The sequence below is a fragment of the Cebus imitator genome, unplaced genomic scaffold (genome assembly GCF_001604975.1).
Source record: "Cebus imitator isolate Cc_AM_T3 unplaced genomic scaffold, Cebus_imitator-1.0 Scaffold158, whole genome shotgun sequence".
Lineage (NCBI taxonomy): Eukaryota > Metazoa > Chordata > Mammalia > Primates > Cebidae > Cebus > Cebus imitator.
This window is the reverse complement of record NW_016107473.1, coordinates 2,671,302-2,697,488: the sequence shown is the minus strand read 5'-3', so window position 1 is coordinate 2,697,488 and position 26,187 is coordinate 2,671,302. Positions and strand designations below refer to the sequence as shown.

Below are 26,187 nucleotides of genomic sequence, written 5' to 3'. Positions count from 1 at the left end.
GGCACAATGAACCAGGTCTGGAGGTCAACTAATGAGGTAGCAAGAGGATTTATAATCAAAGTCAAGACTCACAATCCAATCCTGATTTGTGTCTCCAATGTACTAATTTCTTTTAATTGAAGCAATAGCCACCCCAAATATGCCCATCACAGGCTCATCTGCATAGAACAATGTTCTACACATTGTCCACCTTGAAAATTTCTTTATATTTGCAAAATTAGTTCAGGCATCAGGATACCTAGGTTCTTCCCAAGCCTGCCCACCGACTACCCCCTGTAACAACGAGGCATAGTTTCTCACTTACTCTTTGCAGTAAACTGCACATATGCTTTTGTTACATACATTTCCCTACAAATTTCTCATTTGTCTATGTTCCTGTGTCTCTAATTTTGAAATTTTTTCATGATAATCCATGCCTTCTGGACCTCTCATTACACTCTGCCTACCACAGCACCTGAAACAAGTTAAGTGCTCTGTTAATATTTGCCAAATGTTAATGTTCAGTGGACATAAACATTTTTTGGACATTCTGCCTTATCCTCAACGCACTTGGCATCAGTTGGGAGTCACAATATTCTGCTTAACTCTCAAATTTCAGCTGCTGTTGAGTAGACCTACAGAGAAGGCAATTTTCATCCAAATAAGATTATTTTTGGAAGCATAGTTTGTAGGAGGCTGTGTTATAGCCTCTTGAGCCTGAAGGAGAGAACTGAAATGACAGTGCAAGAGTGGTGATATATACTCTCTCTCCAATTCATATTCATCTGAGTAACAAACAAACACCAAAGGCATGATCCATCAAAGAATCAATAAATTGGAATTTATTAAAAGTAAAAACTGCTCTGTGAAAGACACTGTTAAGAAAATGAAAAGAGAAGCCACAGACTGAAAGAAAATATTTGCACTAAACATATCTGATTAAAGACTGTTACCCAAAATATAGAGAGAATGATTAAAATCAACAATAAGAAAACAATGTAATCAAAAAGTGGGCTAAAGACTGTGACACCTCACTGACATACAAATGGCATCCAATTGGCAAATAAGCATACGAAAAGATGTTCCACATCATATGTCATCAGGGAAATATAAAGGAAAACAACACTGAGACACCCTACACACCTATTAGAATGACCAAAATCCAGAATATTGGCAACACCAAATGCTGGTGAGAAAGTAGAGCAGCAGGAACTCTCATTGCTGGTGGGAATGAAACATGGTATAGCCACTTTGGAAGACAGTTTGTCAGTTTCTCCCAAAACTAACAATAATATCCTGCTTTCTTGCTCCTTGGTATTTTCCCCAAAAAACTGAAAACTTATATCCACATAAACACCTCCATGAAGATATTTATGAAAGCTTTATTTATAATTGCCAAAACTTGGAAGCAACCAAGATATCCTTCAGTAGATGAATGAATAAATAAAACTGTGTTACATGCACATGATTGAATATTATTGAACCTTAAAAGGAAGTGAGTTACCAAGCTACAAAGAGATGTGGAGAAACCTTACATATATATGACTAAGTGAAAGAAGCCAATCTGAAAAGGCTACAGACTGTATGATTTCAACTACATGCCATTCTGGAAAAGCAAAAACCATAGAGACAATAAAAATATCAGTTATTGCCGGGGATTAGTAAAGATGGAGAGGTGAATAGTGGGGAATAGAGAGTTTTCAGGGCAGCATTATTCTGTAGGATACCATAACAGTGGACACATGTCATTAGATGTTTGTCCAAACCCACAAAATGTACAGCACCAAGAGTGAACCTAATGTAAACTATGGTCCTTTGTTGATAATGATGTGTCAGTCAGGTTCCTCAGTAGTAACACATGTGCCATTCTGGTGGGTGGGGACATTGATACCAGGGGAGGCTGTGCATGAGGTGGGGGGCAGGAAGGTAGAGGTTATAGGCCACATCTCTGTACCTTCCAGTCAGTTTTGCTATGGACCTAAAGCTGCTCTGAAAAAGAATATCTATTCTTTTAAAACATCGTACTTAGATTCTTTTAGGTGGGAAAGTAGACTAGATATCTTAAGGATAGACTATTCAATGAAAGTAACTTCATTGTTGTAAATTTCTAAAAATAGCAAAACTGATATAAATAATGTGTTATCAAGCAGAATATATTAATGGATTAGTTAGTTGGTTAATGGATAAGAATACTCTGTAGTTTATAATTAAAACATGTTATTCCATGTATGAAGATGCTTCTTAAAAATCAGAAAATATCTCAACTATATAAAGCATTTTTGTATTAAAATAATTTTAACATGTATTTCAAAGAAAATCTTTACTTGTGATTTCATTGGATTACCAGTGAAAATTTAACAATATAATCCAAATGAAAATATAATTCTATAAAGAAGCAATAGTGATTTGAGAACAGAGAACTAAAAAGCAGAGTTTTGAGGCAAAAAACCCTAACATTTTCACAGAATTATGAGATTTAAGGTTAACATTAAATAAACCAAATACAACTATTGTGAAAAAAAAATAGTTTTTCAATATAAGGTGCCATGGATCAATAAACAGAGATTCAGAGATTTCCAAATAAGAAATGGGATGAAGAAAAAAAAGATGATTGGTGTTCCCCAAAGTGCTCAGTCAATGCTTATGAAAGAGATATCATCAGAAAATTTCTGTTACGTCTCTGTGGGTTTCAAAGAATTGTTAATAGACTCACTGATAATCAAATTATAGTAATTTGAAAGAAACATCCCAACCTTTGCATAGAAGGCATTCATGAGTGATTTCTTCTTTATTTTCTTTGTTTTGTGGTTGTAATCAGATCCATGACATGAAGTGTCATTAATCACTTATGATAATGATACTCCCACCATGACTTATGGAAAAGACTAAAGCAATTCTGACATCCAAGAATAGTTACAGTCATTTTATCTTGTACCTGTGAACATGTTCCTGTGTTTCACTGATTTGAGTAGTTTTGTGAATTTTAATAGTGTTCACAAATGTTCCCATAAGGACAACAATAACTTGAATATTAGAAAATAAAATTATAAAAATAAACTTGTCTTTCTTTCTGGAGTATCAGTAAAGAAATTCAGAAAACTCATGAATGTATATCGTTATCTGGGGAAGGCAGTTTGAGTTTGATCAACTATGCTACTTCATAAAGATACAGCTATTGCTACCATGTAAGTGGAAAGGGATTGACTAACACAATGATAAGAGACGAATTGTGTACAGGTGTTAAATACAGTAAAATTTTAAAATTCATATATTTTTAATTCCATCTCAATTGAAGGTTTTAGGAGTGAAACTATAGTAATTTTACAGAATGGTCTATTAGAACAATTTACCCTGAATGTAATAATTTGATAGACTGGGCATGGTGGCTCATACCTGTAATCCCAGCACTTTGGGAGGCCAAGGTGGGTGGATCAAGAGGTCAGGAGATCAAGACCATCCTGGCCAACATAGTGAAACCTCATCTCTACTAAAAATACAAAAAAATTAGCCGGGTGTGGTGGCATATGCCTGTAGTCCCAGCTACTCAGGAGGTTGAGGCAGGAGAATTGATTGAACCCAGGAGGCAGAGATTGCAGTGAGCCAAGATCACACCACTGCACTACAGCCAGGGCGAATGTACGAGACTCCGTCTCAAACAAACAAAGAAACAAACAAAAAAAAACAAAAAAAAAAAACAAAAAAAACAAACTTAATTAAAGACTCGCAAATGATTTTACAAGCTTTACTCAGTGAGTCAGTTATACACTTTAACCTCTACTGAGTTTTTGAAAGGTAATGAAATTGTTGTGGATAATGGTAAAATGATAATAAACTGATTGTTCTACCTTATTTATAAATCCAATGGTTCCTTTACCATAGTGGTGCTAAGATCTTGTTCACATCAATGCAATGTACCAAGAAGAAAAGACTACATGTAGGCAAGAAGCAGGGAAAGACAAATATATGTTACACAGCCTATTTGAATTACACTCTAGGAGCCTGGCTGAATTTTTAAAATTATCCCCACCATTTAATTACAGTATTGCTTGACCATGTTTTGGTTTCTAAATAAGACTTATTTTCATTATTAATGACAATGTTAAAAGAGGAAACAGTAAAAATAGAACAATGTTCATAACATTTCTTCTGTATTTCTCCAGAAATATTTGTAATTATTTTTTCAACTGGGTTTTTAATTACCATTTTATCCCCTTGAAATTGATATATGTGTTGCCATTAAAATACTGATGAAATACTAAGATGAAGAACATAAATTTTAAAATAAACTTTAATAAGCACAAAAGACAGTTTCCTTTTGGGAATAATATTAGCCAATAAGAGAGAGGGCGGAATGTCCATCTAGATTGGAAACTGGATCATAGCCATTCAGGAGATCCAAGAGAGAAGAAATGTAATTTTGAAGTCAACACTCAGAGAGTAATAAAAGTTCAAGTTACAGAAGCACAGTCAATTCTCATGTACAATCAATAATGAAACCATGTGTACAAGAATTGAGAGTGTGGGGAAAAAGTCTTTTCGGTGGTTTTCAGCTATTAATTAAAGCGAAAGAGAGAGAGAGATCATGAATCAGAAAGTTTGTTCTTTTAACTTTATCCTGTAGCACTCTACTTTAGGAAGAGCTGGTAGTATTTATTTTGGACATATTGTACCATCACGTACTACGTCCTAAAAATTCCCAATAGAAATCATGAAATTATTTGGAGTGCTTATTTCAGCTTTAATTGATTGTCTACAATAAAAATCTTTTTGTTGACTGTAGCCTTAAAGATAGTTCGGAGAGAATAAAAGAACAGAATAGGACTGTCGTGTCTGCTGAATTTGATTGATTCAGCCCCATATGTACCATATATGCAGCTTACAAAGTATGTGTTTCCCCAAAAGCGTTGTGCATATACATAAAAACTTCAGAAAATAACAAAAACTGAGATGACTTCCTTGTCTGTTTCTTTGTTTGCCAATGCCTACTGCAGTGTAACATGAGACTAGAGTAGATATAAAGAGAACCTATTCCTCAGAACCAATATAGTATCCCATAATTAGAATCATCGTATTTATAATACAAAATATTTCAGTGTTTAAAATTGATATTGCTGTCATAGGTTTTCGTTGTCAACCGCTTTGGAAGATATTTTGCTTTTTTCACTTCTATGTAAAACTTCAATATCATATAATATTCTTAATCTTAGGGATCTGCTATTGCTTACCAAACACTTTTATCATATTTTTGTCTCATGTAACTACCATAAAAACCTCAGGTAAGTACATCATCCCCGCTTCCTATTATCCCCACTTTGAAGAAGAGATAACAGAAGCTCAATAACTAGGGAATTTTACCAGGTAACAAGTGGCAGAAGGATGTAATCCTCTCCTCATTTTACTTAGTACACAAAAGCCTGTTGACGGTGCGATTTGATATGCTAGACTCACCTGCATATTGATTTAACAAACTCTAAAGTAAATACAAACATAATGCTGTTTTTCAACTTTATTATACAATTAAATTTTAAACATCATTCTTCCAAGTTAGCAAAAGGCCTTCCAATCTTCCTGAAATATATCTAAAGGTTATAGTCAGTGGAAACTTTCATAAAAGAAGATTTTCATAAGAGTACTTATTCCCCTCTACTGCAGTGAGCCAAATCTTCATTCCTGAACACTCCTAGCTGACTTCATTTGTGATCACTTTTCAGCCTATATTCCTCTCTGACTGTTAGATGGCACTGTGCCCTCTAACAAAGTGCTATGCCAACTTTTCTAGGATACATATGCCAATCAAATGTGAGACTCAGTAGACGCCATTTCTTTAGGAGGACATCAATTATCTCTGGCAGTAATGTGTATTTAACACCAAATACCTCTTCAGTGCCAAAATTAAAATTATGAATTATGTACAAAAACATAGTATAGTAGATGTAGATATTTGCCTCTGCCAGCAAAACAGGTTGAATTCTAGGAGGCCCATGGAAACCCATTAAGCATACAGGTACCTAGTTGCTGCTCCACACTGTCTTTGGAATTTGAAGTGATTTCCAAAAAAAAAAAAAAACAATCAGAAGTAGCTATATAGATCCCCAAGCCATATTTAAAGACACATACAATGAAGTACAGCCTGTAACTTTCAAATGAACTGTTAGTACATTAGCTGGCCAACCCTTTCCCAGGCAGATCTCCATGCTCAGAGGTGCAGTCCTCAATCTATACTTCAGTTGCTCAGTCATATGTCCAAGATCTCAATAACAGCCACGTTGGGAATTTCATTCCCAGTAAGCATTTCATGTGGTCTAGTCTCCGCACTTCACCAAAGAGCAGAGAAATGAAGTTATTCAGACAACAAATTAGGGTCAAACTAAGAACTCATTACCAGATAGCTACTATTTCTGGTCTAATGGGCTCTGGATTACATCAATGTTCTTCTCCTCTATTCACATTTTCTCCTGTTATTTTCATATTATGGTCACAATATAGCATATATTTATATTATATACATACATAATTACACACAATTTACTATTCCCAGCAGTAGTTGCATATACTTAGTGACTAGTCAGTAAATATTTAGTTGTTTATGGAGTTTTATTTTCTCAATAATTAAACAGCAAATTTTCATATCTTGATTAGAATCTATGCTCCTGTTGATATAAAATCTATAACTGGCAAAATAAAATGTTCTAAGGCCAAAGGGTCCACATAGGTTAAGCTTCTACCAATGGTCACCCAAGTTATTATGACTCATGAATACTGCCTTAGCCCTCATTGACCCCTACTATTCATTTGTCTGCGATCCACTTTAGAATGGGAATTCTAAGGCTGTGCTAGGTGTTATTTACCACTGCACCCACTGTACCTGCCAAAGAGGTGGTGTTCAATAAATGCTACTGAATGAAGGGATGAATTAACACATGCACTGGTGTATTCTACCGATTGCCAAAATTACCCTGGCCAAACCTACTGATTGTCTTTCTCATGCATGGTTTGTTTTCAAAGATTTCTCATAGGAACTAATGCATCTGAATAAGATCTTCCTTTTAATCGTTCATTCATGACAACGGCCTTTTTTTTTTTACTCATGGGCATGAACGATTAAGACCTCTCAGAGGAAATTATTTTAATTACAGAAATCAGAACAGCTTAATTGTAAATGTGCAATGTGAGCACTTTACAAAAGACTAGTTGCTTCTCCCTTTATTTCTTTCCTTTCTCCTTAATAATTCTAATAATTCACTGCAAAAATGTTCCCATCATTTCAGCATTTTGGTACATTTTTCTGCTCTATTCACCAACACCTAGGGAAATATACAATGGTCATGTGTGAAGACTATGAAACCACTGCTATCCACTTCCCTCCACTAATAATTTACCCAACTAAATTGTAATAAATACGTCAATAAGCCTCTGGACAGATGAGCTGAATTCTAAGGCATGAAGGGAAAATCTGAGGAAAAGAAAAGTTGTTCCATTAACTATGGAAACAGTATAGACATCTTTATCTATGTTTAGGTAGACAGTATTGATATAGGTGTTTTGGAAGTCTGAGTCCTAGGATTCATCACTCTTCAGCAGATCTCAAGCTGCAACTATATCTAGATGAGCTAGAGGAAGATGTACCGTCTCAGCCTATATTCAGTCATTCATTTTCGTTCATCTACAGTGTCTTTCAAGCTGGATGTTCCAAACAAAACCTAAAAAAGGAGCTACCACTCTGTTGGGTAACCACATATAATTAGTATTTAATTTTATCTCTTTTGTGAGAAAATAGGATTTTAGAAAGACCTATTTTACATCCTTTTCCAAAACCATCAGATATTTAGGGCACTATTTACAATAAAGTGGGAGATGTTATAACACATATGAGTATTACTCCCCTTCATCCCAATCATGGTAAGACTGAAAAAAAGAAAAAAGCAATATAATAGAAGTAATAACATGTATTCAACGTCTACCATATCCAAATTACAATAGTTCTTGCTCTGAGGAATGTTAAGGATGGAAGGCATGTTCCTTCCTTGTGTACTAGTTTACAAACTTCAGGTTTGGGAGGCCCACTGAATGGGACAATGCGAAAACTTTGAGGCAACAAACATGCCAAAATCTTAACACAGGGGTTCTGAAAAGAGATTGAGTAAAAGACTGGTTCATCTGTCAGGAGCTTCCTGGATACACTAGAAGTGGTGGTGAGTGGATTTTAACAAGTTTCGAGAAAGGTAAGTGAGCTGGGTTTGAAAGAAAGGGGAGAAAAAAGCACGATGGGTAAGCAAAATGGCAGGGAAACTCTCACAAAATCTTACATAGGTTGTGAGGGAGGGGGGCAGTGGGCAAGACAGATTGGCTTGAGAAATTGGCTAATGAGTTGGGATTAATGATACCATGCAGCAAGGTGGGTGAGAGATGGAAGACTTGAAGGCAAGGCTGCCAACTTCAGACTTGTCAAACTCTTGAGGATAGGGATATGACATTTCAAGTCCACGCCTAGCAGAGAGCCAAGCACTTAGCAAACACTCCAGATTTTTACAAGGTAATTGATAAGTACTATCAGGACTTATAAACAGGACAGTAACCTAATCAAAGTGGTATTTAAGAAAGATATTTTTAGGATGCCCAAAAGAAGGTACAGAGTCTAATGACTGGGAAAGTTACCTTGAGGTGGCAACAACCTATTCTTGGGGTGATCAAAATGTAGATTTCAGCAGAAACCCAGGCATGGGAAAGGGAGAAATATAGACAGGAGGCGACACAGAAAGAAAGCAACACAAAAGAAACTTACGAAGTGATTGTGTTCCTTGAAATTTCTAAACTCAATTTTTAATAGATTAGTTTGTAGGGTTTCTGAGTACCCAAGAGAAAGTGTAAACAATAGATACTGGAATAAAGACAAAGTAAAAATTTGAGGCTGCAGACAGAAATTATCCACAAAGTTTCTCTCTGTTGGAAATATTCTGACATACTTGCAATCTCTCAAAAAGATTTTTGACTCAGAAGTAAAAAGTAGAGAGAAAATGACACTGTGTAGCTAAGATTATGGGATGCTGACATTAAATTGACTGGCCTCTGAAATTGAGTCAATGTTGTGTTCAAAAAACTGCTAAACTAATATTCTGGGCTCTCTTGAGGGAAAGGACTTTAAATCTCACAATAAAGCAGTTTACATATTCTAAATCAATTTAATGAATAGAATTATAAAATAAGCCTAAAGTCAGCTCTTCAGCACCATGATACTTTGAGCCCAGAAGAAACGTGTGTATTCAGAACACGGTTGCTGACACAGAGCCATAGACTTCTGCCAGGTTGATCTGATTCTCTATATTACAAAAGGAAACCCAATTAAAAATCACAATTTGCAGCATGGCAATGAAAGTATCAATTTCATACTTATAAATTAACAGGAATTATTAAATACAATCCATCTCATGAGAAGTTCTTTCCTGATGGTGATAGGCATTTTGGGACAATGAATGTCAATTTGGTTAACTTAGTGTATCACTTTATGCACCCAAGTAGTAATTCACTAAAATTGTAATTTTTTATTTTTTTTAAAGTTATATGCTAAAATGTTTAATGACAAATCAAGGAGAACTAATGCTGCAGGGCTGTTACCTGAAAAGATCCTTTTTTACCCAAAGATTGTGAAATACCCTCAAATGTATTTGAATACAAATGAGTCATGTGGTTTTGAGTCATTTAGCCCAGTACTCGGACAGCTTTATGAGTATTATTTCTATTTTTAAAGAGCTAAACATCTCAGAGAGCCCCTTCCCATGATAATTGGGCATTTATTTATTTTGTTTACTACTGATACTAACATCCACAGACACTTGCCAACTCCCGTATTAATTAGTCTCCTCCACTTCCCCAGAGCAGATTGAAAATCACAGAGTAGTTCATCCATGATGACTTACAACCTTCCCCATGGCCATTACGCTTAAGGGACACCAGCAGCACTGTAGGGCCTTTGAGGCAATGACAAGAACAAATCCTCAATAAAGTGTCTATGTTGTTTATGTTAGAGTTCTAATCAGAGACAACAATGCATTATGAAAAGACAGAATATTTCTCCATTTTCCTTGTGACCACAGAAAGTGTATGAATAATCATCCACATGAGTTGAGGCTTCCTAGGGAGATATTTTGAACTTTCTTATCTCAAATAGGAGAATAATGTATTAAAAGTTTACCTCCACACTAATTCCTTAGCTGTAGCCACAAGCTGTTCTTTAGCACGTGAAATGTGGCTAGCCCAACCCAAGATGTGTTATAAGCACAAAATACACACCAAAATTTGAGGCCTTAGTAAAAAAAAAAAAAAATTTACATTGATTATTTTCCTATTCACTACAAATTTACAAGACAATGCTTTGGGTTTGTTGGGTTAAATAAAATATATAATTAAAATTAATTTCAGCAGCTTCTTTCACTTTAATGTACTTATAGAAAATTTTGAATTATTTATATATATATATGTACTTTTTTTTTTTCCTTTTTTTTTGAGATAGAATTTCAATCTTGTTACCCAGGCTGGAATGCAATGGCACAATATCAGCTCACTACAACCTCTGTCTCTGTGGTTCAAGTGATTCTTCTGCCTCAGCCTCCCAAGTAGCTGAGATTACAGGTACCAGCCACCATGCCTGGCTAATTTTTTTGTACTTTTAGTAGAGATAGGATTTCACCATGTTGGCTAGGCTGGTCTTGAACTCCTGACCTCAGGTGATCCACCTGCCTCAGCCTTCAAAAGTGCTGGGATTAGAGGAGTGAGCCACGGTGTCTGGCCTGAAAATTTTGAATTATATATGTGGGTCACATCATCTTCCTATGAAATGGCACTGCCATAGACCAAGGAGCTTCATATTAGGTGACTGTATATAAAGACCAAAAATTCAACTGTGTATGAAGCAGTGTAGAATATTACAGCATAGACTCTGTGTCATTCTGCTTTAGGTTTCCTAACTATTAAGGGGAATGATAACCATACCTATCTCATAGATTTAACTTAAGAGTACTCATTTCTTAGCTTGCATTATATTGAACAGGAAGATAATTTTCAAAATGGGGATGATGTTACAATGACATTAACAGGAAAAATTCTAAACCTGTGCTTGCTATAGATTTTGGTACATTTTAGCTTCACTGTCTAGCTGTATATAGTATGAGGATGTTCTTGAGGGCATTAATGGAAGGGAGGATTTTTCCCTGGTCCCAACACCAGGAATAGTAATTTTTTTTCTTAGCTACTGGTTTGCTTTCATTTTATGAAGAAATAGTGTTTACCACAAATGAAGGCCAATATAAACCTTAAAGAAAGTTTGGTTGTGATGGCTCACACCTGTAATCCCAGCACTGTGGGAGGCCAAGACAGGCAGATCACAAGGTCAGTAGATTAAGACCATCCTGGGCAACATGGTGAAACCCTGTCTCTACTAAAATATAAAAAATTAACCATGTGTGGTGGCATGCACCTGTAGCCCCAGCTACTCAGGAGGCTGAGGCAGGGGAATTGCTTGAACCTGGGAGGCAGAGGTTACGGTGAGCCGAGATCATACCACTGTACTCCAGCCTGACAACAGAGCAAGACTTCATCTAAAAAGAAAAAAAAAAGCTTAAAGGAGAATTTGCAAGTTCACAGGCTAGGGATACAAACAATAACTGTGAGTGAAGTTCACTGAGCATGTCCTTTAACCACAGATGCTATTTGTATATTGAATATTTAGAATATTGTGTACTTCCAAAACATAACAAAAAAGCATTATTTTTCTAGCATTATTTTTCTTTACACATAGCTTATTTGGATTACACTTTTCCACTTCTGGCTAAAAAATAGGTACCGAAAAATATTTATTTATTATTGACAAAAGAGTTAAGCACTGAGCTAAATAGCAACTAACACTGAATTCGGATCAGGCCAACTCCAGGAATGATCAGACCTGCGTTAATCTGAACACAGGTGCTAAGACAAAAACAAGCTCAGTCTAAACACTAATTAACTCCAGCTGATCATTGCTACGTAATTGCATGCTCAGGGTTGTATCTTCCAAGAAACTGTAGAAATCCACAGTTTATGTCAATCCTCCCAATTTAAAAACATTACTTCAAATCTTAAAGAGTTCATGCCAAAAAAAAAAAAAATATGTGTGTGGGCCAGTTTGGACCAAGGTCCGCCCGTTTGCAATCTGACATAGATTCAGATTTGGGGCCCAGTGGAAAGTACTGTTTATGGATGCCCACTAAACATTTTTCTGTCAGTCTCACTCCTTATCTCCCCTTTGTATATCCATCTTTTTTTTTTTCCCCTTTCAAACGAAAACTGTTTCTAAGTTAAGAACTATATGGAGGATATATAAACCAATCAGTAAATGCCAGCAGTTAAATACATGATAAGAGAGCCACAGAGCTCTCATGTACCTTGGAATTCAGAGTGAAAAATGAGAGTCAGACTAAACATGCCACACACATGTACACCCACACATGCCAAAAAAAATGCAAGCCAACTATTTTCTGTTTAGGGAATTATTTTTTTGTAGATGATACCCAGATATATTGGCAGTAAACACATGTCTTAGGTTGTGAAATAAAATTTTTAAGAAATAGGAGTACTTAAAAAAAAAGAAATGTATATGATGTAAAAATAATAAAAGTAGAGCAATATCAAACCCCTACATAATTTGACAATATAAAATTATATTAGAGATACACTAGAAATACACACTTTTGACATTTCATTATCTCTGGGTATGGAGAATTTAGAATTATTTTATTTTCCTCTTTGTACTTTTCTGCATCTTCAAAAAAATTCAGTGAACATCCATATTGATTTTAGGATCAGAAAAATTGTGTGAGGATACATAAAATTATTTTTCTTACCATCAACAAAAAAATAAATATCCTGGTGATTTAAGCTGGAGCAACAATTTACATTTTCTCAGTAATTTGAAGGAAATAAATGTCCATTTGGGATGGGTGATTCAAAATATTATCTCATTTCTCCAGCTGTCTACCCCACAGTCACAATCCAAGTGACAAACACAAGCAATGAAGAGGGAAGTCTTGGAACAGTTGGGAGTAAAAGGTTTTATACTTTGTTAAACATTTAGCATAACAGACTATTCCTGGGAAAGCACTATCACTTTAACACTTAAAACAAAAATCTGCACAAATAAAAAGCCCTTTCAATCTGGATTCTATCTTCCATCCTAGCCAAAAATGTCAGGGTACTTTTTTTCTGCATTCCAAAACAGATATTTTTGATATTTTATGGAAAATGGGGCATAAATATTTCATACAGTTATCTTCTCTCTGCCAATGCAGTAGAATATCGCAAGGTCTGTCTTTCCAATAAAATGCCTTATTGCAAGCACAGTTGAATTCCCCTTGGCCTAGCCTCTAATTTGTTCAACAACATTCTAAGATAGAAAGAACAAAGACTTCTGCAAAGTGCCTGGTTCTCTGCTAACTTTTAAAGCACTGTAGAATTGGATACTTCTTACTACATGTTGTCCATTTTCATTAAAAAACAATGATATAAATGTTGCCTTATGTCTTGGTACGTTTTTAGTATAGAGAATGTGTTTTTAGAAAGTAAAGAGCAAATGAAAATTTTAACACCCATTATTTATAAATGAATATATTTCTGTATGAAGAGACTCATATTTGTACCTACTATAAAAATAGTATGCATAATGTTTCCATAATTAATATATTTATGGAAGTTTAAAATATTCAATGAATGTACTTTTTGATTGCCAAAATTCTACACAAAATTAACATAGAAATTTGATTTTCCTCACTTCTTCAGATACTATGATCTGAAAAGTTTAGAATTTCCATAGAAAATCCACTGTTCACTGTTCAGTATTAAATACAACAGTGGTGTTTTTCACATATAGCATGTTCCTGCAAGGGCAAAAATGAATTAAAAAATTCTGTCTATGCAAGCCACTTAAGTGCCACCTGATGTTAACTTGCAGTATCTATTGATTTCAGCTACAGTTTTACTTACATCTGAATCTCAGAGTCACCATTATCCTATTACTGACACTCTGAACTGTCCATTTTCACTTTTGGTAATCTGATTTAGACACAAAAAACGTAGAGTTTCAACACTGTGTTGTATGATCACTACATTCTAAGTATCTGGGACTGAACCATTGTGTTTGTGCTGAATATCACTCATGGAGACGAAGAGGTATAATGCAAACACATGCAAGGGAATGACCCTTGCTTGCAATGACAAAGAAAACAATGAAGGAAATCTACAAAATGCAATAATATGCCTCCCTCTTTCTTACAAATATCTGAATGACTTAATATCTCATTTTTAAAAATGCTAGGATATCATACTCCCTACATAAGTCCCGCTTCACTATGTCAGCACTATTAAGGCAATATATCTGTAAAGCTTTATTAAAATTCTTTTTGATGTGTATCTTGGCTCATAAACCTCTATAGTGCACTGATATTGCACCAGGAAATGTCCTTGTAACATTGAATCTCTGAAGATGGGACAATAAAAGAGAAATCCTTCAAACTTCCAAGTTGGGCCCATGGTATCTCACACCTTGCCTACCCTCCTCACTTGTACATGTGTAAGTGATTACAGTGTGACTGCTGTGCACACCTTGTTTCACAGAACCTTCTAGTAGGAAGAGCATAACTATATTCAGAGATAAATGTCCAAAAACGGGCAGCATTGAGGCTGGGATAAACTGTCAGGTTTGGTTTTTTTTCATAAAGCTGTTTTATAAGCAGCATTCTCTGAGTGATAGCACTGGGATTTTATCCTTGGGTCTTTTTTATTTGTGCTGTACCTTAATTGGCATATTTCGCCAGTGGATGTTCCCTATTAGTAACAAAGGTGTCTCGTCTGTTTGTAGCACAAATTTTCCCTGGCTCCAGGGAAGTCTTCACATTTGAGGTGGATAGGCAAACAGTAGACATGCTAGTCAAAATGGGTTTTCTGAAAGCTCATTATGGTTGTAAACACCCAGAATATACCCTAGGGAAAGACTTCTAGGGTAGGAAGTTACAAAAATAGGAGCTGAACACAGGAAAGATAAAACCCAAACATATTGACAAAATCAATCAAAATATGTTCATTAGTTTTCTGTTTTTAGCATTATTATAGAATATACATTTTTCTAGAATAGTACATTTATTATTATTATTCTAGAATAGTACATTTCGAATTATCTGTTTGGATTTCAAATTATCTGAACAATCCTTCGTTGATTGATTTATCCCAATATATCATGACCTGTTTAGGGTATCTAATTCTTCCTGATTTAAGCTAAGAGGGTTGTATTTTTCCAGGACTGTATCCATCTCTTCTCGGTTTTCTAGTTTAATGTGTGTAAAGGTGTTCATAGTAGCCTTGAATGATCTTTTGTGTTTCATTGATGTCAGCTGTTATAGCTCCTGTTTCGTTTCTTAATGAGGTTATGTGGATTTTCTCTCGTCTTTTCTTGATCTTGCTAATGGTCTATCAATTTTATTTATCTTTTCAAAGAAACCAGCTTCAATAACAAGCAGTGAGATTGAAAGGGTAATTTAAAAATTACCAACAACAAAAAAAAAATCCAGGATTAAACAGATTCAAAATAGGTTCACAGCAGAATTCTACCAGACATTCAAAGAAGAATTGGTATCAATCCTTTTGTCATTATTCCACAAGACAGAGGAAGAAGAAATCCTCCCTAATTTAGTCTATGAAGCCAGCATCACCCTAACCAAAACCAGGGAAGGACACAACCAAAAAAGAAAAGATCCATATCCCTGATGAACATAGATGCTAAAACCCTTAACAAAATACCAGCTAACCGAATCCAACAACATTTCAAAAAGATAATCCACCATGATCAAGTAGGTTTCATACCAGGGATGCAGGGGTGGTTTAACATATGCAAGATATTGGCTCATAATCCTTTATAGTGCACTGATATTGCACCAGGGAATTTTTTTGTAACATTGAATCTTTGAAGACAGGACAATAAAAGAGATATCCTCCAAACTTTCAAGTTGGGCCCATGGTATCACATACCTTGCCTACCCTCATCACTTGTATGTACATGTGTAAGTGATTACGGTGTGACTGCTGTGCAAAGTGATACAACAGAGTTTACATTCACAATAAATATAACACACCACATAAACAGAATGTGATACAGCACATAAACAGATACACCACAATAAATGTGATATACCACAATTAAAACAGAATTAAAAACCAATATATCATGACCTGATATACCCGATCCTATGGAGTATAACTAATATGCAGCTCACACCATAGAAGATTCACCATGTAAATTCAACATCCCAAGAAAAGTCCCACTGGTGGTGTCAGAGAAATGTGAAATTGCTATAAAGTTTTTTGTTTTTTTTTTTAACTTTCAGTTTTTGCATCTTATTGCAAAACAGGAATACCATATTTGTGGACATGCACCAGTCCATGAACCAAGCTTTGCACCCCCTGTTCTGGAATGCATAGGGAAGACCAGTTAACTTCTCAACCAATTAAACTACTCAGGTCAATCTGCATTTGCTAAAATCAGTAACATCCTAACGGCCAGATCCTAAGGTCTGTTTTCTTTGCCCTTTCCATTTAACTATCTGCCACAGTTGATGCTATTGATTAGTCTATTTCTTGAATTCTCTCTCCCTTTGTGTTCAGGACGACATGCTTTGCTGGTTTCCATCATTTGTCTTCATTTTAGGAAAACTCTTTAAATGTGTACAATCTCTGATGTTTCATCTGATCCTGATTCCTCTTTTTTTGAGCTAAATGTTACTCTCCTTTGCCAACAAACATCTGTATGTTGGTAATATTCAAATCAGTCAGCAGGCAGACAACCGTTCCTCAAAAGTTCCATCCCTGGCGCTGGGCACAGGGCCCTAAAAGATGCACTGTGGCCGCTAAGCTGGGGAGTCTCCGCAGTCTCTCCAAATGTGCTCTCCATTCTGCTCCATGCTGCTTTGACTCAGCTCTCATCACCCCTTGTCTGGTCAATTGCAACAGCTTCCCATCCCAGCACCTGCCATTAATCTGTCTCCTTTCAGCCAGTATATCAGCTCCATGCCCATCTTTCTTAAGCAAAAAATAATCTATACATATTTGTCTTTTAAAAAAATTTTGACTGGTGGTCTGTGCCTCATGTGATGCCCTTCAAATTCCTTAACTTAAAAATAATAGGTCCAAATGATATGGTTCAAATCTGCCTCCTGGTCTCATCTCCAACAACTATAACCTTTCATGATTTATGCCTTTGCACATGCTAGGCCTTTGGCAAGAAAGCTGTACCTCTTTTTCTCCCTCAATGAGATGCTATTTATTCTTTAAGTCCACATCTGTTGATTCTGTATTCTGAGATGCCTTCTCCCATTTCCCAAGGTAAAGGAAAACATGCATTTTTCTTGGTCCATATAGTATTTTATCCATATGTCTATTACCCTGATTATTTGCACTACACATGGACCTTTCATACTCTCTCTCTTCTGGATGGACTGTGAATCCCTCAAGTACAATGTCATTCATTGTTCTTTCCTCTGTTTCTTACAGAGAAGTGCCTTGCACATAATAGGTGCTCAGCCCATGTTTGCCCCTCAGAAGTACTGGAATGCTTCTATCCAAGTTTTTTTTTTTTTTTTTTTTTTTTTTTTTAATTATACAGGCATAATAGACAAGCACAAAATCATTAGTTGAAAAAGATGGTTTTCATCCAAGGATTCAGTTTAGTCTCTATCCTTGTCTCCTGCAATTCATTGCTTTGTACTTTATGCCTCAAGAATACCAGGTGCTTTTAGCTCCCTGACACATCATTCGGTTTCACACCTCTGCACTCTTGCTCTGTTACTGCCTCTGGCTAAAACATCCTTCACTATGCTAAGCATCTTCATCACCTGCCCAACACCTATGCAACCTTTAACACATGGATCAAGGAAAGTTTACTTGCACCCCCCTCCCCCGACAACCCGATTAAGCTAGGTACCTCTCCTCTCAGTTCCCAAAGCATTTATTGCATAATAAATGTTCATTACATATTCATTATATATTGACATTATTTGCTTCTGTTTCACTCTTCCTAATTACTACTTGCAAATGCTGTAACTTGCTTAGTATTTGTATCTCAAGAAGTTAACCAACGGTACTTGACATACAAAATACAAAGAACAAATGTTTACTGATCAGGACTGAGCTAAATCTCTATAATGACTCTGTTTTTACAGGAGTCAACATTTGGGTCAGATGAAGGCTGCATTATCATAACCACCTATCTCAGATTGTAGGAGTCAGAAGATTATATTCAATAGGTACAATATAGTCAGAACTGTGGCTCCAAAAGTTTTTCTAGCCATGGTACATTTAGACAGGGTTATGGAATTCCTAAATTCTTTCAATATGAACAAAACTTCAAAATCAGATTCAGTGGAGAGACAGGTGCTTGTTTTAATGGGATTCCTATAGATGGAATAATTTTCCCATAAAGTAATATAACGGAGGCATAGGTTACTGGAAACACACAAGCTACAAAAGAACAAGAATGCACAAACAGTCTTTAATTCATTGGAAGTAAATAGCTTCATTTTCCTTGGTTCATACTCTCCTCTTAGCAATCTTCCAAATGTATACACCCAGGCTATACATTTTCCAAGAGAACTTAAAATTAACAAGAAAAATTTAAATTGTTTAAATCAATACAATTAAATTGTTTTAATCAAAGCGGAACTTTCTTACTACTGGAGATTCCTACTGTGATACATTCCATATGCTATTCTAGAGGGGAAAATGTTCTTTTTTCCACTGACACCTGGACTTCCTTATACCCTTGTAATTTCTAGTGCTTAGGACAGTATCTGAACCATGGTAAGGCTCATGTATTTTCAATGAATTATTTTAATCAGCTATTTTTATTATTATGGTTCCTAGTCCCAATATCATTTTCTTACATTTTTATCATGAAACTATTTATCATATATAATATAATGCTCAAAATATCATTATAAGACAGATGGCATAGATTATTTATGCTGATTTAAAAGTTGTAAGCATAGAAGCATCATTGATAATTTCAAAAGGCTTACCAATGCTGGAGTAATCGACGCTGAATAATCATTAGTTACAGACGTGAATACACTAATCATAGATGGACTATAAAAAAACTTTCATTCACCTAAGGACTTTTTGTGATTGTGTTCATTTCTGGATTGCTCCCCAAAAATTAACTCCAATCCAAAAACGACCACAGAAAGAACAAAACCAACTCAGGTGATAACTCAAACAGGTGGTATTTGTATTTTCAATTCTTTCTCAAAAGCAAGCAGCTAAATACAATACCATTTCTCTTGTAAATTGAATCCATGGTAAATTATTCAGAATGGTTTTCCATTGTGACCAGAAAATGCTTTAAACAGTCATTTCACAGCCTCTATTTCATTAAATTTGGTGATAACACTTTTATTCATAGTGCATCAACCACATTTATTGAAAATTGACTTGTCTGTTGCTTTCTAGGCATGCATTGTCAACGCAAAGCTGTTTAGTTGGGAATGAACCACTTCAGAGGCTCTTCAAGCAAAAACACCAGTCTGTGTAGAAGACATAGGTGGGTATCGCTTGATGAAAATATTCTGTTCTTACTATAGACTAAAAGCCAGACTTTCTTTTCAAAGTCATGACCCACAGGAAGAAAGATTTTAGATAGCTAGATAGATGGATAGACAGATAGATGACAGTATTCATCAATAGTTCAAGTTATATGGATCCCAACTCTACTACCTCCCCCATTTGTCTGTAAAAAAATCAATGAGATGACTTGCAAAGTTGAAATGATTGCTCTTGACACAATTTACAGCTTTTGCTCATAGAAGTCACTTTTTTTTTAGAAGTCACTTTTTTTCTTTTCTTTTTTTTTTTTTTTTGAGATGGAGTTTCACTCTTGTTGCCCAGGCTGGAGTGCAATGGCCTGATCCTGGCTCACCACAACCTCTGCCTTCAAGGTTAAAGCGATTCTCTTGCCTCAGCCTACTGAATAGCTTGGATTACAGGCATGCATCACCATGCCCAGCTAATTCTGTATTTTTAGTAGAGATGGGGTTTCTCTATGTTGGTCAGGCTGGTCTCAAACTCCTGATCTCAGGTGATCCACCTGCCTTGGCCTCCCAAAATGTTGGTATTACAGGCATAAGCCACAACACCTCGTCAGATGGTCAGAAGTCACTTTTTTTTTTTTTTTTTTGAGACAGAGTCTGATTCTGTTGTCCAGGCTGAAGTACAGTGGCATGATCTCAGCTCACTACAACCTCCACTTCCCAGGCTCAAGTCATTCTCCTACTGCAGCCTCTCGAATAGCTGGAGCTACAGGTGCATGCCACCATGCCTGGCTAATTTTTGTAGAGATGGGATTTCACCACATTGCTCAGGCTGTGTCTTGAAATCGTGAGCTCATGCTAACTACCTGCCTCAGCCTCCCAAAATGCTAGAATTACAAGCATGAGACACAATACCATGCCAGAAGTCACTTTTATTAAAGAAAAATATATAAAAGTCATGTCTTCTTAGTTTAAATGGCATCATGATGGACTAGTGACGACACTATAGTCCTTTCCACATTCACCTTTATAATAAATAACTGAAGAGCAGTTTAAGCAGACAATCTGTTAATATCTCTTTATGAAGCCCTCTCTCTTCCTCACAATGTCTGACAAGCCTTCAGAGTGACTGCTGGTATCCATGTTTCTACTCACTAGTGGTGGAAGATAAGGGGATGAGGGTGGTATTTTAATGAAGGGATAGTGCTAAAAAATAATCTAGATGCATTTTGTTAAGGCAACCACATTATCAAAATTTATTTCCTTCTTCATTTTAGAACTCTGCCTTCCATGCCTTTCTGACATCACTTAGCACAATATGAAACGTGGAAACTGACTTGTTAGCAGGTCCATAAACAGCAGCAAGTACTACAAACAACCAACAGTAGCTCAGAAACTCAATTGTAGTTACACAGGTAAAAAGAATCAGAGATGAACGATGGTAAAGTCTTTCTACATCCTAATTTATTTCATTCAACAAAGGCTTACACAATACATTTATGTATGCATGCATGCACACACACGCCCTTGCATGTGCATGTGCACAAGTGTGCGCACGCGCGTGCGTGCACACACACACACACACACACACACACACACCTAAAGCACCTGGCTTAAGAAACAGTATGTTACTGATAACTTTAGAAATCTCTGTGTATCCCTCCTTCATCGCGCCTCCCAACTGCATCTCCAGAGGTAACCAGCATTTGATTTTTTAATCATTCTTTGAAATTTCTTCAGTTTTATTACACATATTTTTATTCCTAAATAATGTATTGCTTAGTTTTACATTTTTTACCTTCATGCAAATGTATGTATTTTGGGTGATTTGATGTTTAACTCTCACAATGAGGTTTCTGTGACTTGTTAATGAGCACTTTCTAGGCACTGGAAAGTTTCATGATGTGAAGAGATCATCATTTAGGCAGATGGGCCATTGGTGATGTTTCTACTTTCTATGTAGAAACATTTTAAAAGATGCTGCTACAAACACTCTTCTACATGCCTAATTGTATGCATGTGCAACAGTTTATCCAGATGAAAATTGGAGTTTTAGAATAGGTTCAGATTCAACAATACAGGTATTTTCAGATTTTTATCTGAAGTGAGCATATCAATTTACACTTCCCCCAGCAAAGCATGGAGGTTCCTGATACTCCACCTTCCATCAATACTTGACGTGCTCTAAGTGGTCATTCACACAGAAAATGAATCCTGGCTGACTGACCACAGATATTCACTACAGAATCACATAGTGCTTCTAAGAGTCAGACCTTGAATTATAGTTCCTTAAAATAAACTTGTCCCATCTGAAGGCTAGAAAAAAAAACAGTGTTTATATCTATAAGATGGCAAGCAGAAGTTTTAAAAATAATTCTGTTGATGCTTACAATTTAGACCTCCATTTTTCTGGCAAGAAAATTCCCTATAATGTTCTGAACATTATGTCAAAACATTTGTGTCAAACTGCTGTGTTCTGCCAAAGAGGTAAGTTTTTCAGTCAAAACAATTAATTAGAAGCTATTAATGATGTCTTTCATGATTATGAAATCACCGTAAGCGTGGAGAGAAACTGAAAGGGGGAAAAAAATCACCCAAATCAGGATGCAGGAGATAAACTAGTCTGTTGATCTCCACGTGGGAATTTTGCTTTGAGTTTTCTAACTCTTCTGTCATAATTTCTCCAACTCTAAATCACTCAATTAATAGACCATAAAGAGTCTTCAGATTTATGAAGGGCTTAAACCTCAAACACAATTCCGGCTTCTCTTCTTAACATATTTAGTCTTTGTGATATTTTATTCTTATTACAAAAATACTTTAGATGCTGAAAATCATCATAGCACCCATAGACCACAAATTGCTAGTTTAGTCGGTTACAGACCATCTTGTAATCATTAGGTGAAGAAGTTCATTGGTAAAATCCTTAAATTATTGAGACATAAATTATTTGCAAAAATATTACTCAGCTTCTTTCAAACCAAAGCTATATATCCATATACCATATCTATCTACCTATCTATCTAATGATCAATCTATTATGTCTCTCTCTCTCTTCCTAACTCTCTACCCATCTCCAAAAGGCAGTGCCCAGATGTGAGGATGGGGCTTATGATTTTAGCTGATTAGGGATGATGATGAAGCTCAGGTCAGACAAGCCAATATCTGCAAGGAACAGTTAACTTTCCATGGTTAAATGACCTACAAACTATATTCCACGCCCACAGCACAAGTGTTCTACAAATGAATGTTGGTTTTGAAGGGATCAGTGGAAGAGAAAATACAGTGTTGCAGAATATAACTCTCACCATTTCTAGAGCAAAAGATGATACACTACTGATGGTTGGCTTATAAGGTCATCCTTCATCAGAAGGAGGAGCATGTTAGACTTTGGTCAACAAAGAGCTCAGTTGAGACCATCAGGGAGTGACCAAGGGGAGACTCCATCTCTGGGCAGTTGTGAATGCCAATGGCTGAAAAACAGGAAGGAGAGCAAGCAGCAGCCTCCCTCATGGCTTTGTAGACAGTTTGCTAGAAAATGTTCTTTTATCTCACTGGAAACTTGCCAGATTATAATGCACACATCTAAACATTATTAACACTCAAGTAGAATAAATATACATAATCAGGAATATATTCATTCATACTTTGAATTTCTTTCCCCATATTTCTCAAGGGCTGGCTACATGTTTTATCCTTCTACAAAATCAAAAGCTTCAGCTTACAACCTCTGTGACTTACCTATTATTTAGTTTAACTTATTAATTAACACTTATTTTACAACAAAATGTATCTGCTTAAGAACATATGAACACATATTTATTTTCCATACTTATTCCTATTTTACTGACAGTCTTCAGGTGATCATATTTCCTCTTGCTATTCTACCTGGCTAATTCCTTATAAATTCATTTTTGGGCCTTTAGTTTCTTTGGCATCTAAAACATTGTTGAGATTCAATGTAAAATATTATTTTAAACATTAGAATTATATGCCCTTTATATTGTTAAATAACCCCTCATAATTATTTCCTTCAGTTCCTTCCTGCGAATAATCTTTCCGTATGCTCAAATAAAAGTTTAGGAAATTAATACTTTTAAATGGGCTGTTATGGATTTTGCAGACAGTGCAATAGAGAAACATTTTTAAGAGTACACACAATCTTTATGCTAGAATGTAAATACTGAGGAGATCAAAGTGGCAAAAAAAGGAAGCATTGCAGGACAGGACCAATAGCTATGACAAATACTGGGGCTCTTTGGCACAGCCCTGCAATAGAAAAGTAGGGTTTGGGAATAATCTTTGTACAAATGTACTTTTTTTGGGTGACGTAATACTAGATTCCTGTTATGTATTATTTTTAACTTTAAGTAATTATCTTTCATTTTATTCGTAGGACTGATCTCACAAGTGCCATAAATATCAAAGAAGAACTTAAACAAAAGCAGACATCCTCTACATAGGAATATTCAATGTTTAAATAGTGCAGTGTAGAATTATCCCTTATATCCAAGGTCTAGAGATGTTATCCTCAAGGAAAGGTCCAAAAGCAGACACGTGATTTGTCTTATTCATAAGCCCCAGGCAATGCATGGTATGAAATCACAAGAATAAGGAGTAACAAAAGGAATTCTCTATGAGAATCTATACTTTGTATTCATTAGTCCTCCCTAATCCAGTAATGCAGGTGTCAGCAAAGGGCTCTTCTTTTACCAGGAAGAAATTTGGCCACATTGACATGTGATGGAAAAGAAGAAATGCCAGGTGCTGATGCCCTGAACAATAACTTGTCTTCACTCGCAGGTCCATGAAGAGTGTCATCCTGACTCCCTAGAGGATTATAACCTCTGAATGGGCTGTCTCATGAGTATTTATCATCCTTAAAACCCTGATCAGAAATACTAAATGGTCATAGTTGCAGGGTCCCTGCTACTAAAAGCTTTTCTGCTATACTGCTGATAAATATTGACGTTAATTTTCAAACCACATAGAACGGCTTGAAATCTTGTCTTCTCTCACACAAAGCAAGGAAAAGAAAGCCAGAAGTATGCTCTGGTATTTAGCAGATTTATCTAAGAGCAAGGATCACCAATGAAGAATTTTTTACCTTGATTTTTTTTATAAACACTGGTTTTAAAAACAGAGTAAATGAGGAAAACCAATTAGAAAGCCAGCACATTTTCAATTACCTTGGAAACTCGGTTTGCCACTTCTCTGCCCACAGTCAGCCCCTGCACGAAGGTCCGGGCAGCAATGAAGGAGCGGGTAATCTGAATCTTCAGTTTCCGGGGCACGTCTCCAAATGGCTTGAGCTGGTCTGTGTATTTGCTCACACATTCCAGGTAGTCTTCACTGAAGTGATACTGAGGGTTTATCAGCTGAAACATTCGTTCCAGGAGCCGAGCCCAAAAGTCATTGAGCATTTCCTCCAGATTCACATTACCCCCAGTATAGTACCTTTTCAGCTCTGTGAAGAGGTCCTGGAAGACCTCTGAGTTCTGCATGTACAACATGCCATAGGTCCGTACAAACATATCATTTAGTGACTTTTCTGCATTCTCCAGGAGCTCTCGGAAAAATTCTGCAGATAAAACAAGAAAGAAGTAATAAATTAATGAAATCTAGAAAGCCTAAGATACCTATTTACCTTAAACACAACTACTTGTAATTGACATTTTCACAGAAAAACATATCCTGTGATTAAGGTATTAATGAACAGATAAAAAACATATTTTAAATGGAATTTGACTTACATCTATAATTTCATACAACTCAAAACAGAATACCCCATGATTCCCATTAACATTAGGAGTCTATCATATAATCCTCCTCCACAATGGTCAATTCTTTTATCATTTCTTGCTAAATTTTAAATAATCCTATGGTTTGATACAAACTCAAATCAAAATATGTTGCAAATATAATATGCAGAGTATTGTCATTTACATAATGATAAACACATTTACTTCAGTTTATTTACAAATTTGTCCTAACACTAAATTCCATTAAGTTGCTTTTATTTGGAAGAGTCCATAAACGAGATGTTCAAATTAATGTAATATTTTAGATTCTTTCTAGTTTCTATATATAGCAATTAGCAGTGTTCAGATATTCATAATGCAATTAAATTTGCTTCATAATAAAGCTATAATGAACATAATTCAGGTGGCCATAATGAGTCAGAAAGTCATAAAGTGTCTTGGATTGTCATTATTAATATAAACCATCATGTTATATAACTTGAATAAAATACTGACAATTTGACTTTCCAGTTATGAGGCTCTAAATGAAAAAGTGCACACCAATAATTGAAATCTTCCACTTTGCGACAGTGCTTGAATGTTACTGGGATCACTTATAGGATGCAAAAAAATAAGACAGAAATGAAAGCCATTGGGTACCATTAGCCTCATTGGCCCTTGTGCTAGGCTCCCTCAAGACACACTTTGTGTGTGTAGGTCACTTGACGTTGTGCAAAACTTTGCTTGAGTAGAGCAAACTCAAGTTTTATCTCATTCAGAGATTGTAAAATGGGGTGGGGAAAAAAGCTAAGGAAAGATAATACTGCTGAGGTTATCAATCTAAGTTCCCAAGAGCAAAATGATTCTGCTTTACC

At 35.8% G+C, this 26,187-nt stretch overlaps 1 protein-coding gene across 2 annotated transcripts in view; it reads right to left on the bottom strand.

Annotated features, from left to right (window-relative positions):
• The window catches only part of GPC6 (glypican 6), a 1,185,705-nt gene that overhangs the window by 565,372 nt on the left and 594,146 nt on the right, over window positions 1–26,187 (bottom strand). For both annotated transcript variants that reach the window (XM_037743890.1, XM_017543582.2), the window contains exon 3: window positions 24,761–25,152. In XM_037743890.1, the coding sequence (XP_037599818.1) occupies window positions 24,761–25,152 (392 nt within the window). The remainder of the gene's footprint in view (window positions 1–24,760; window positions 25,153–26,187) is intronic.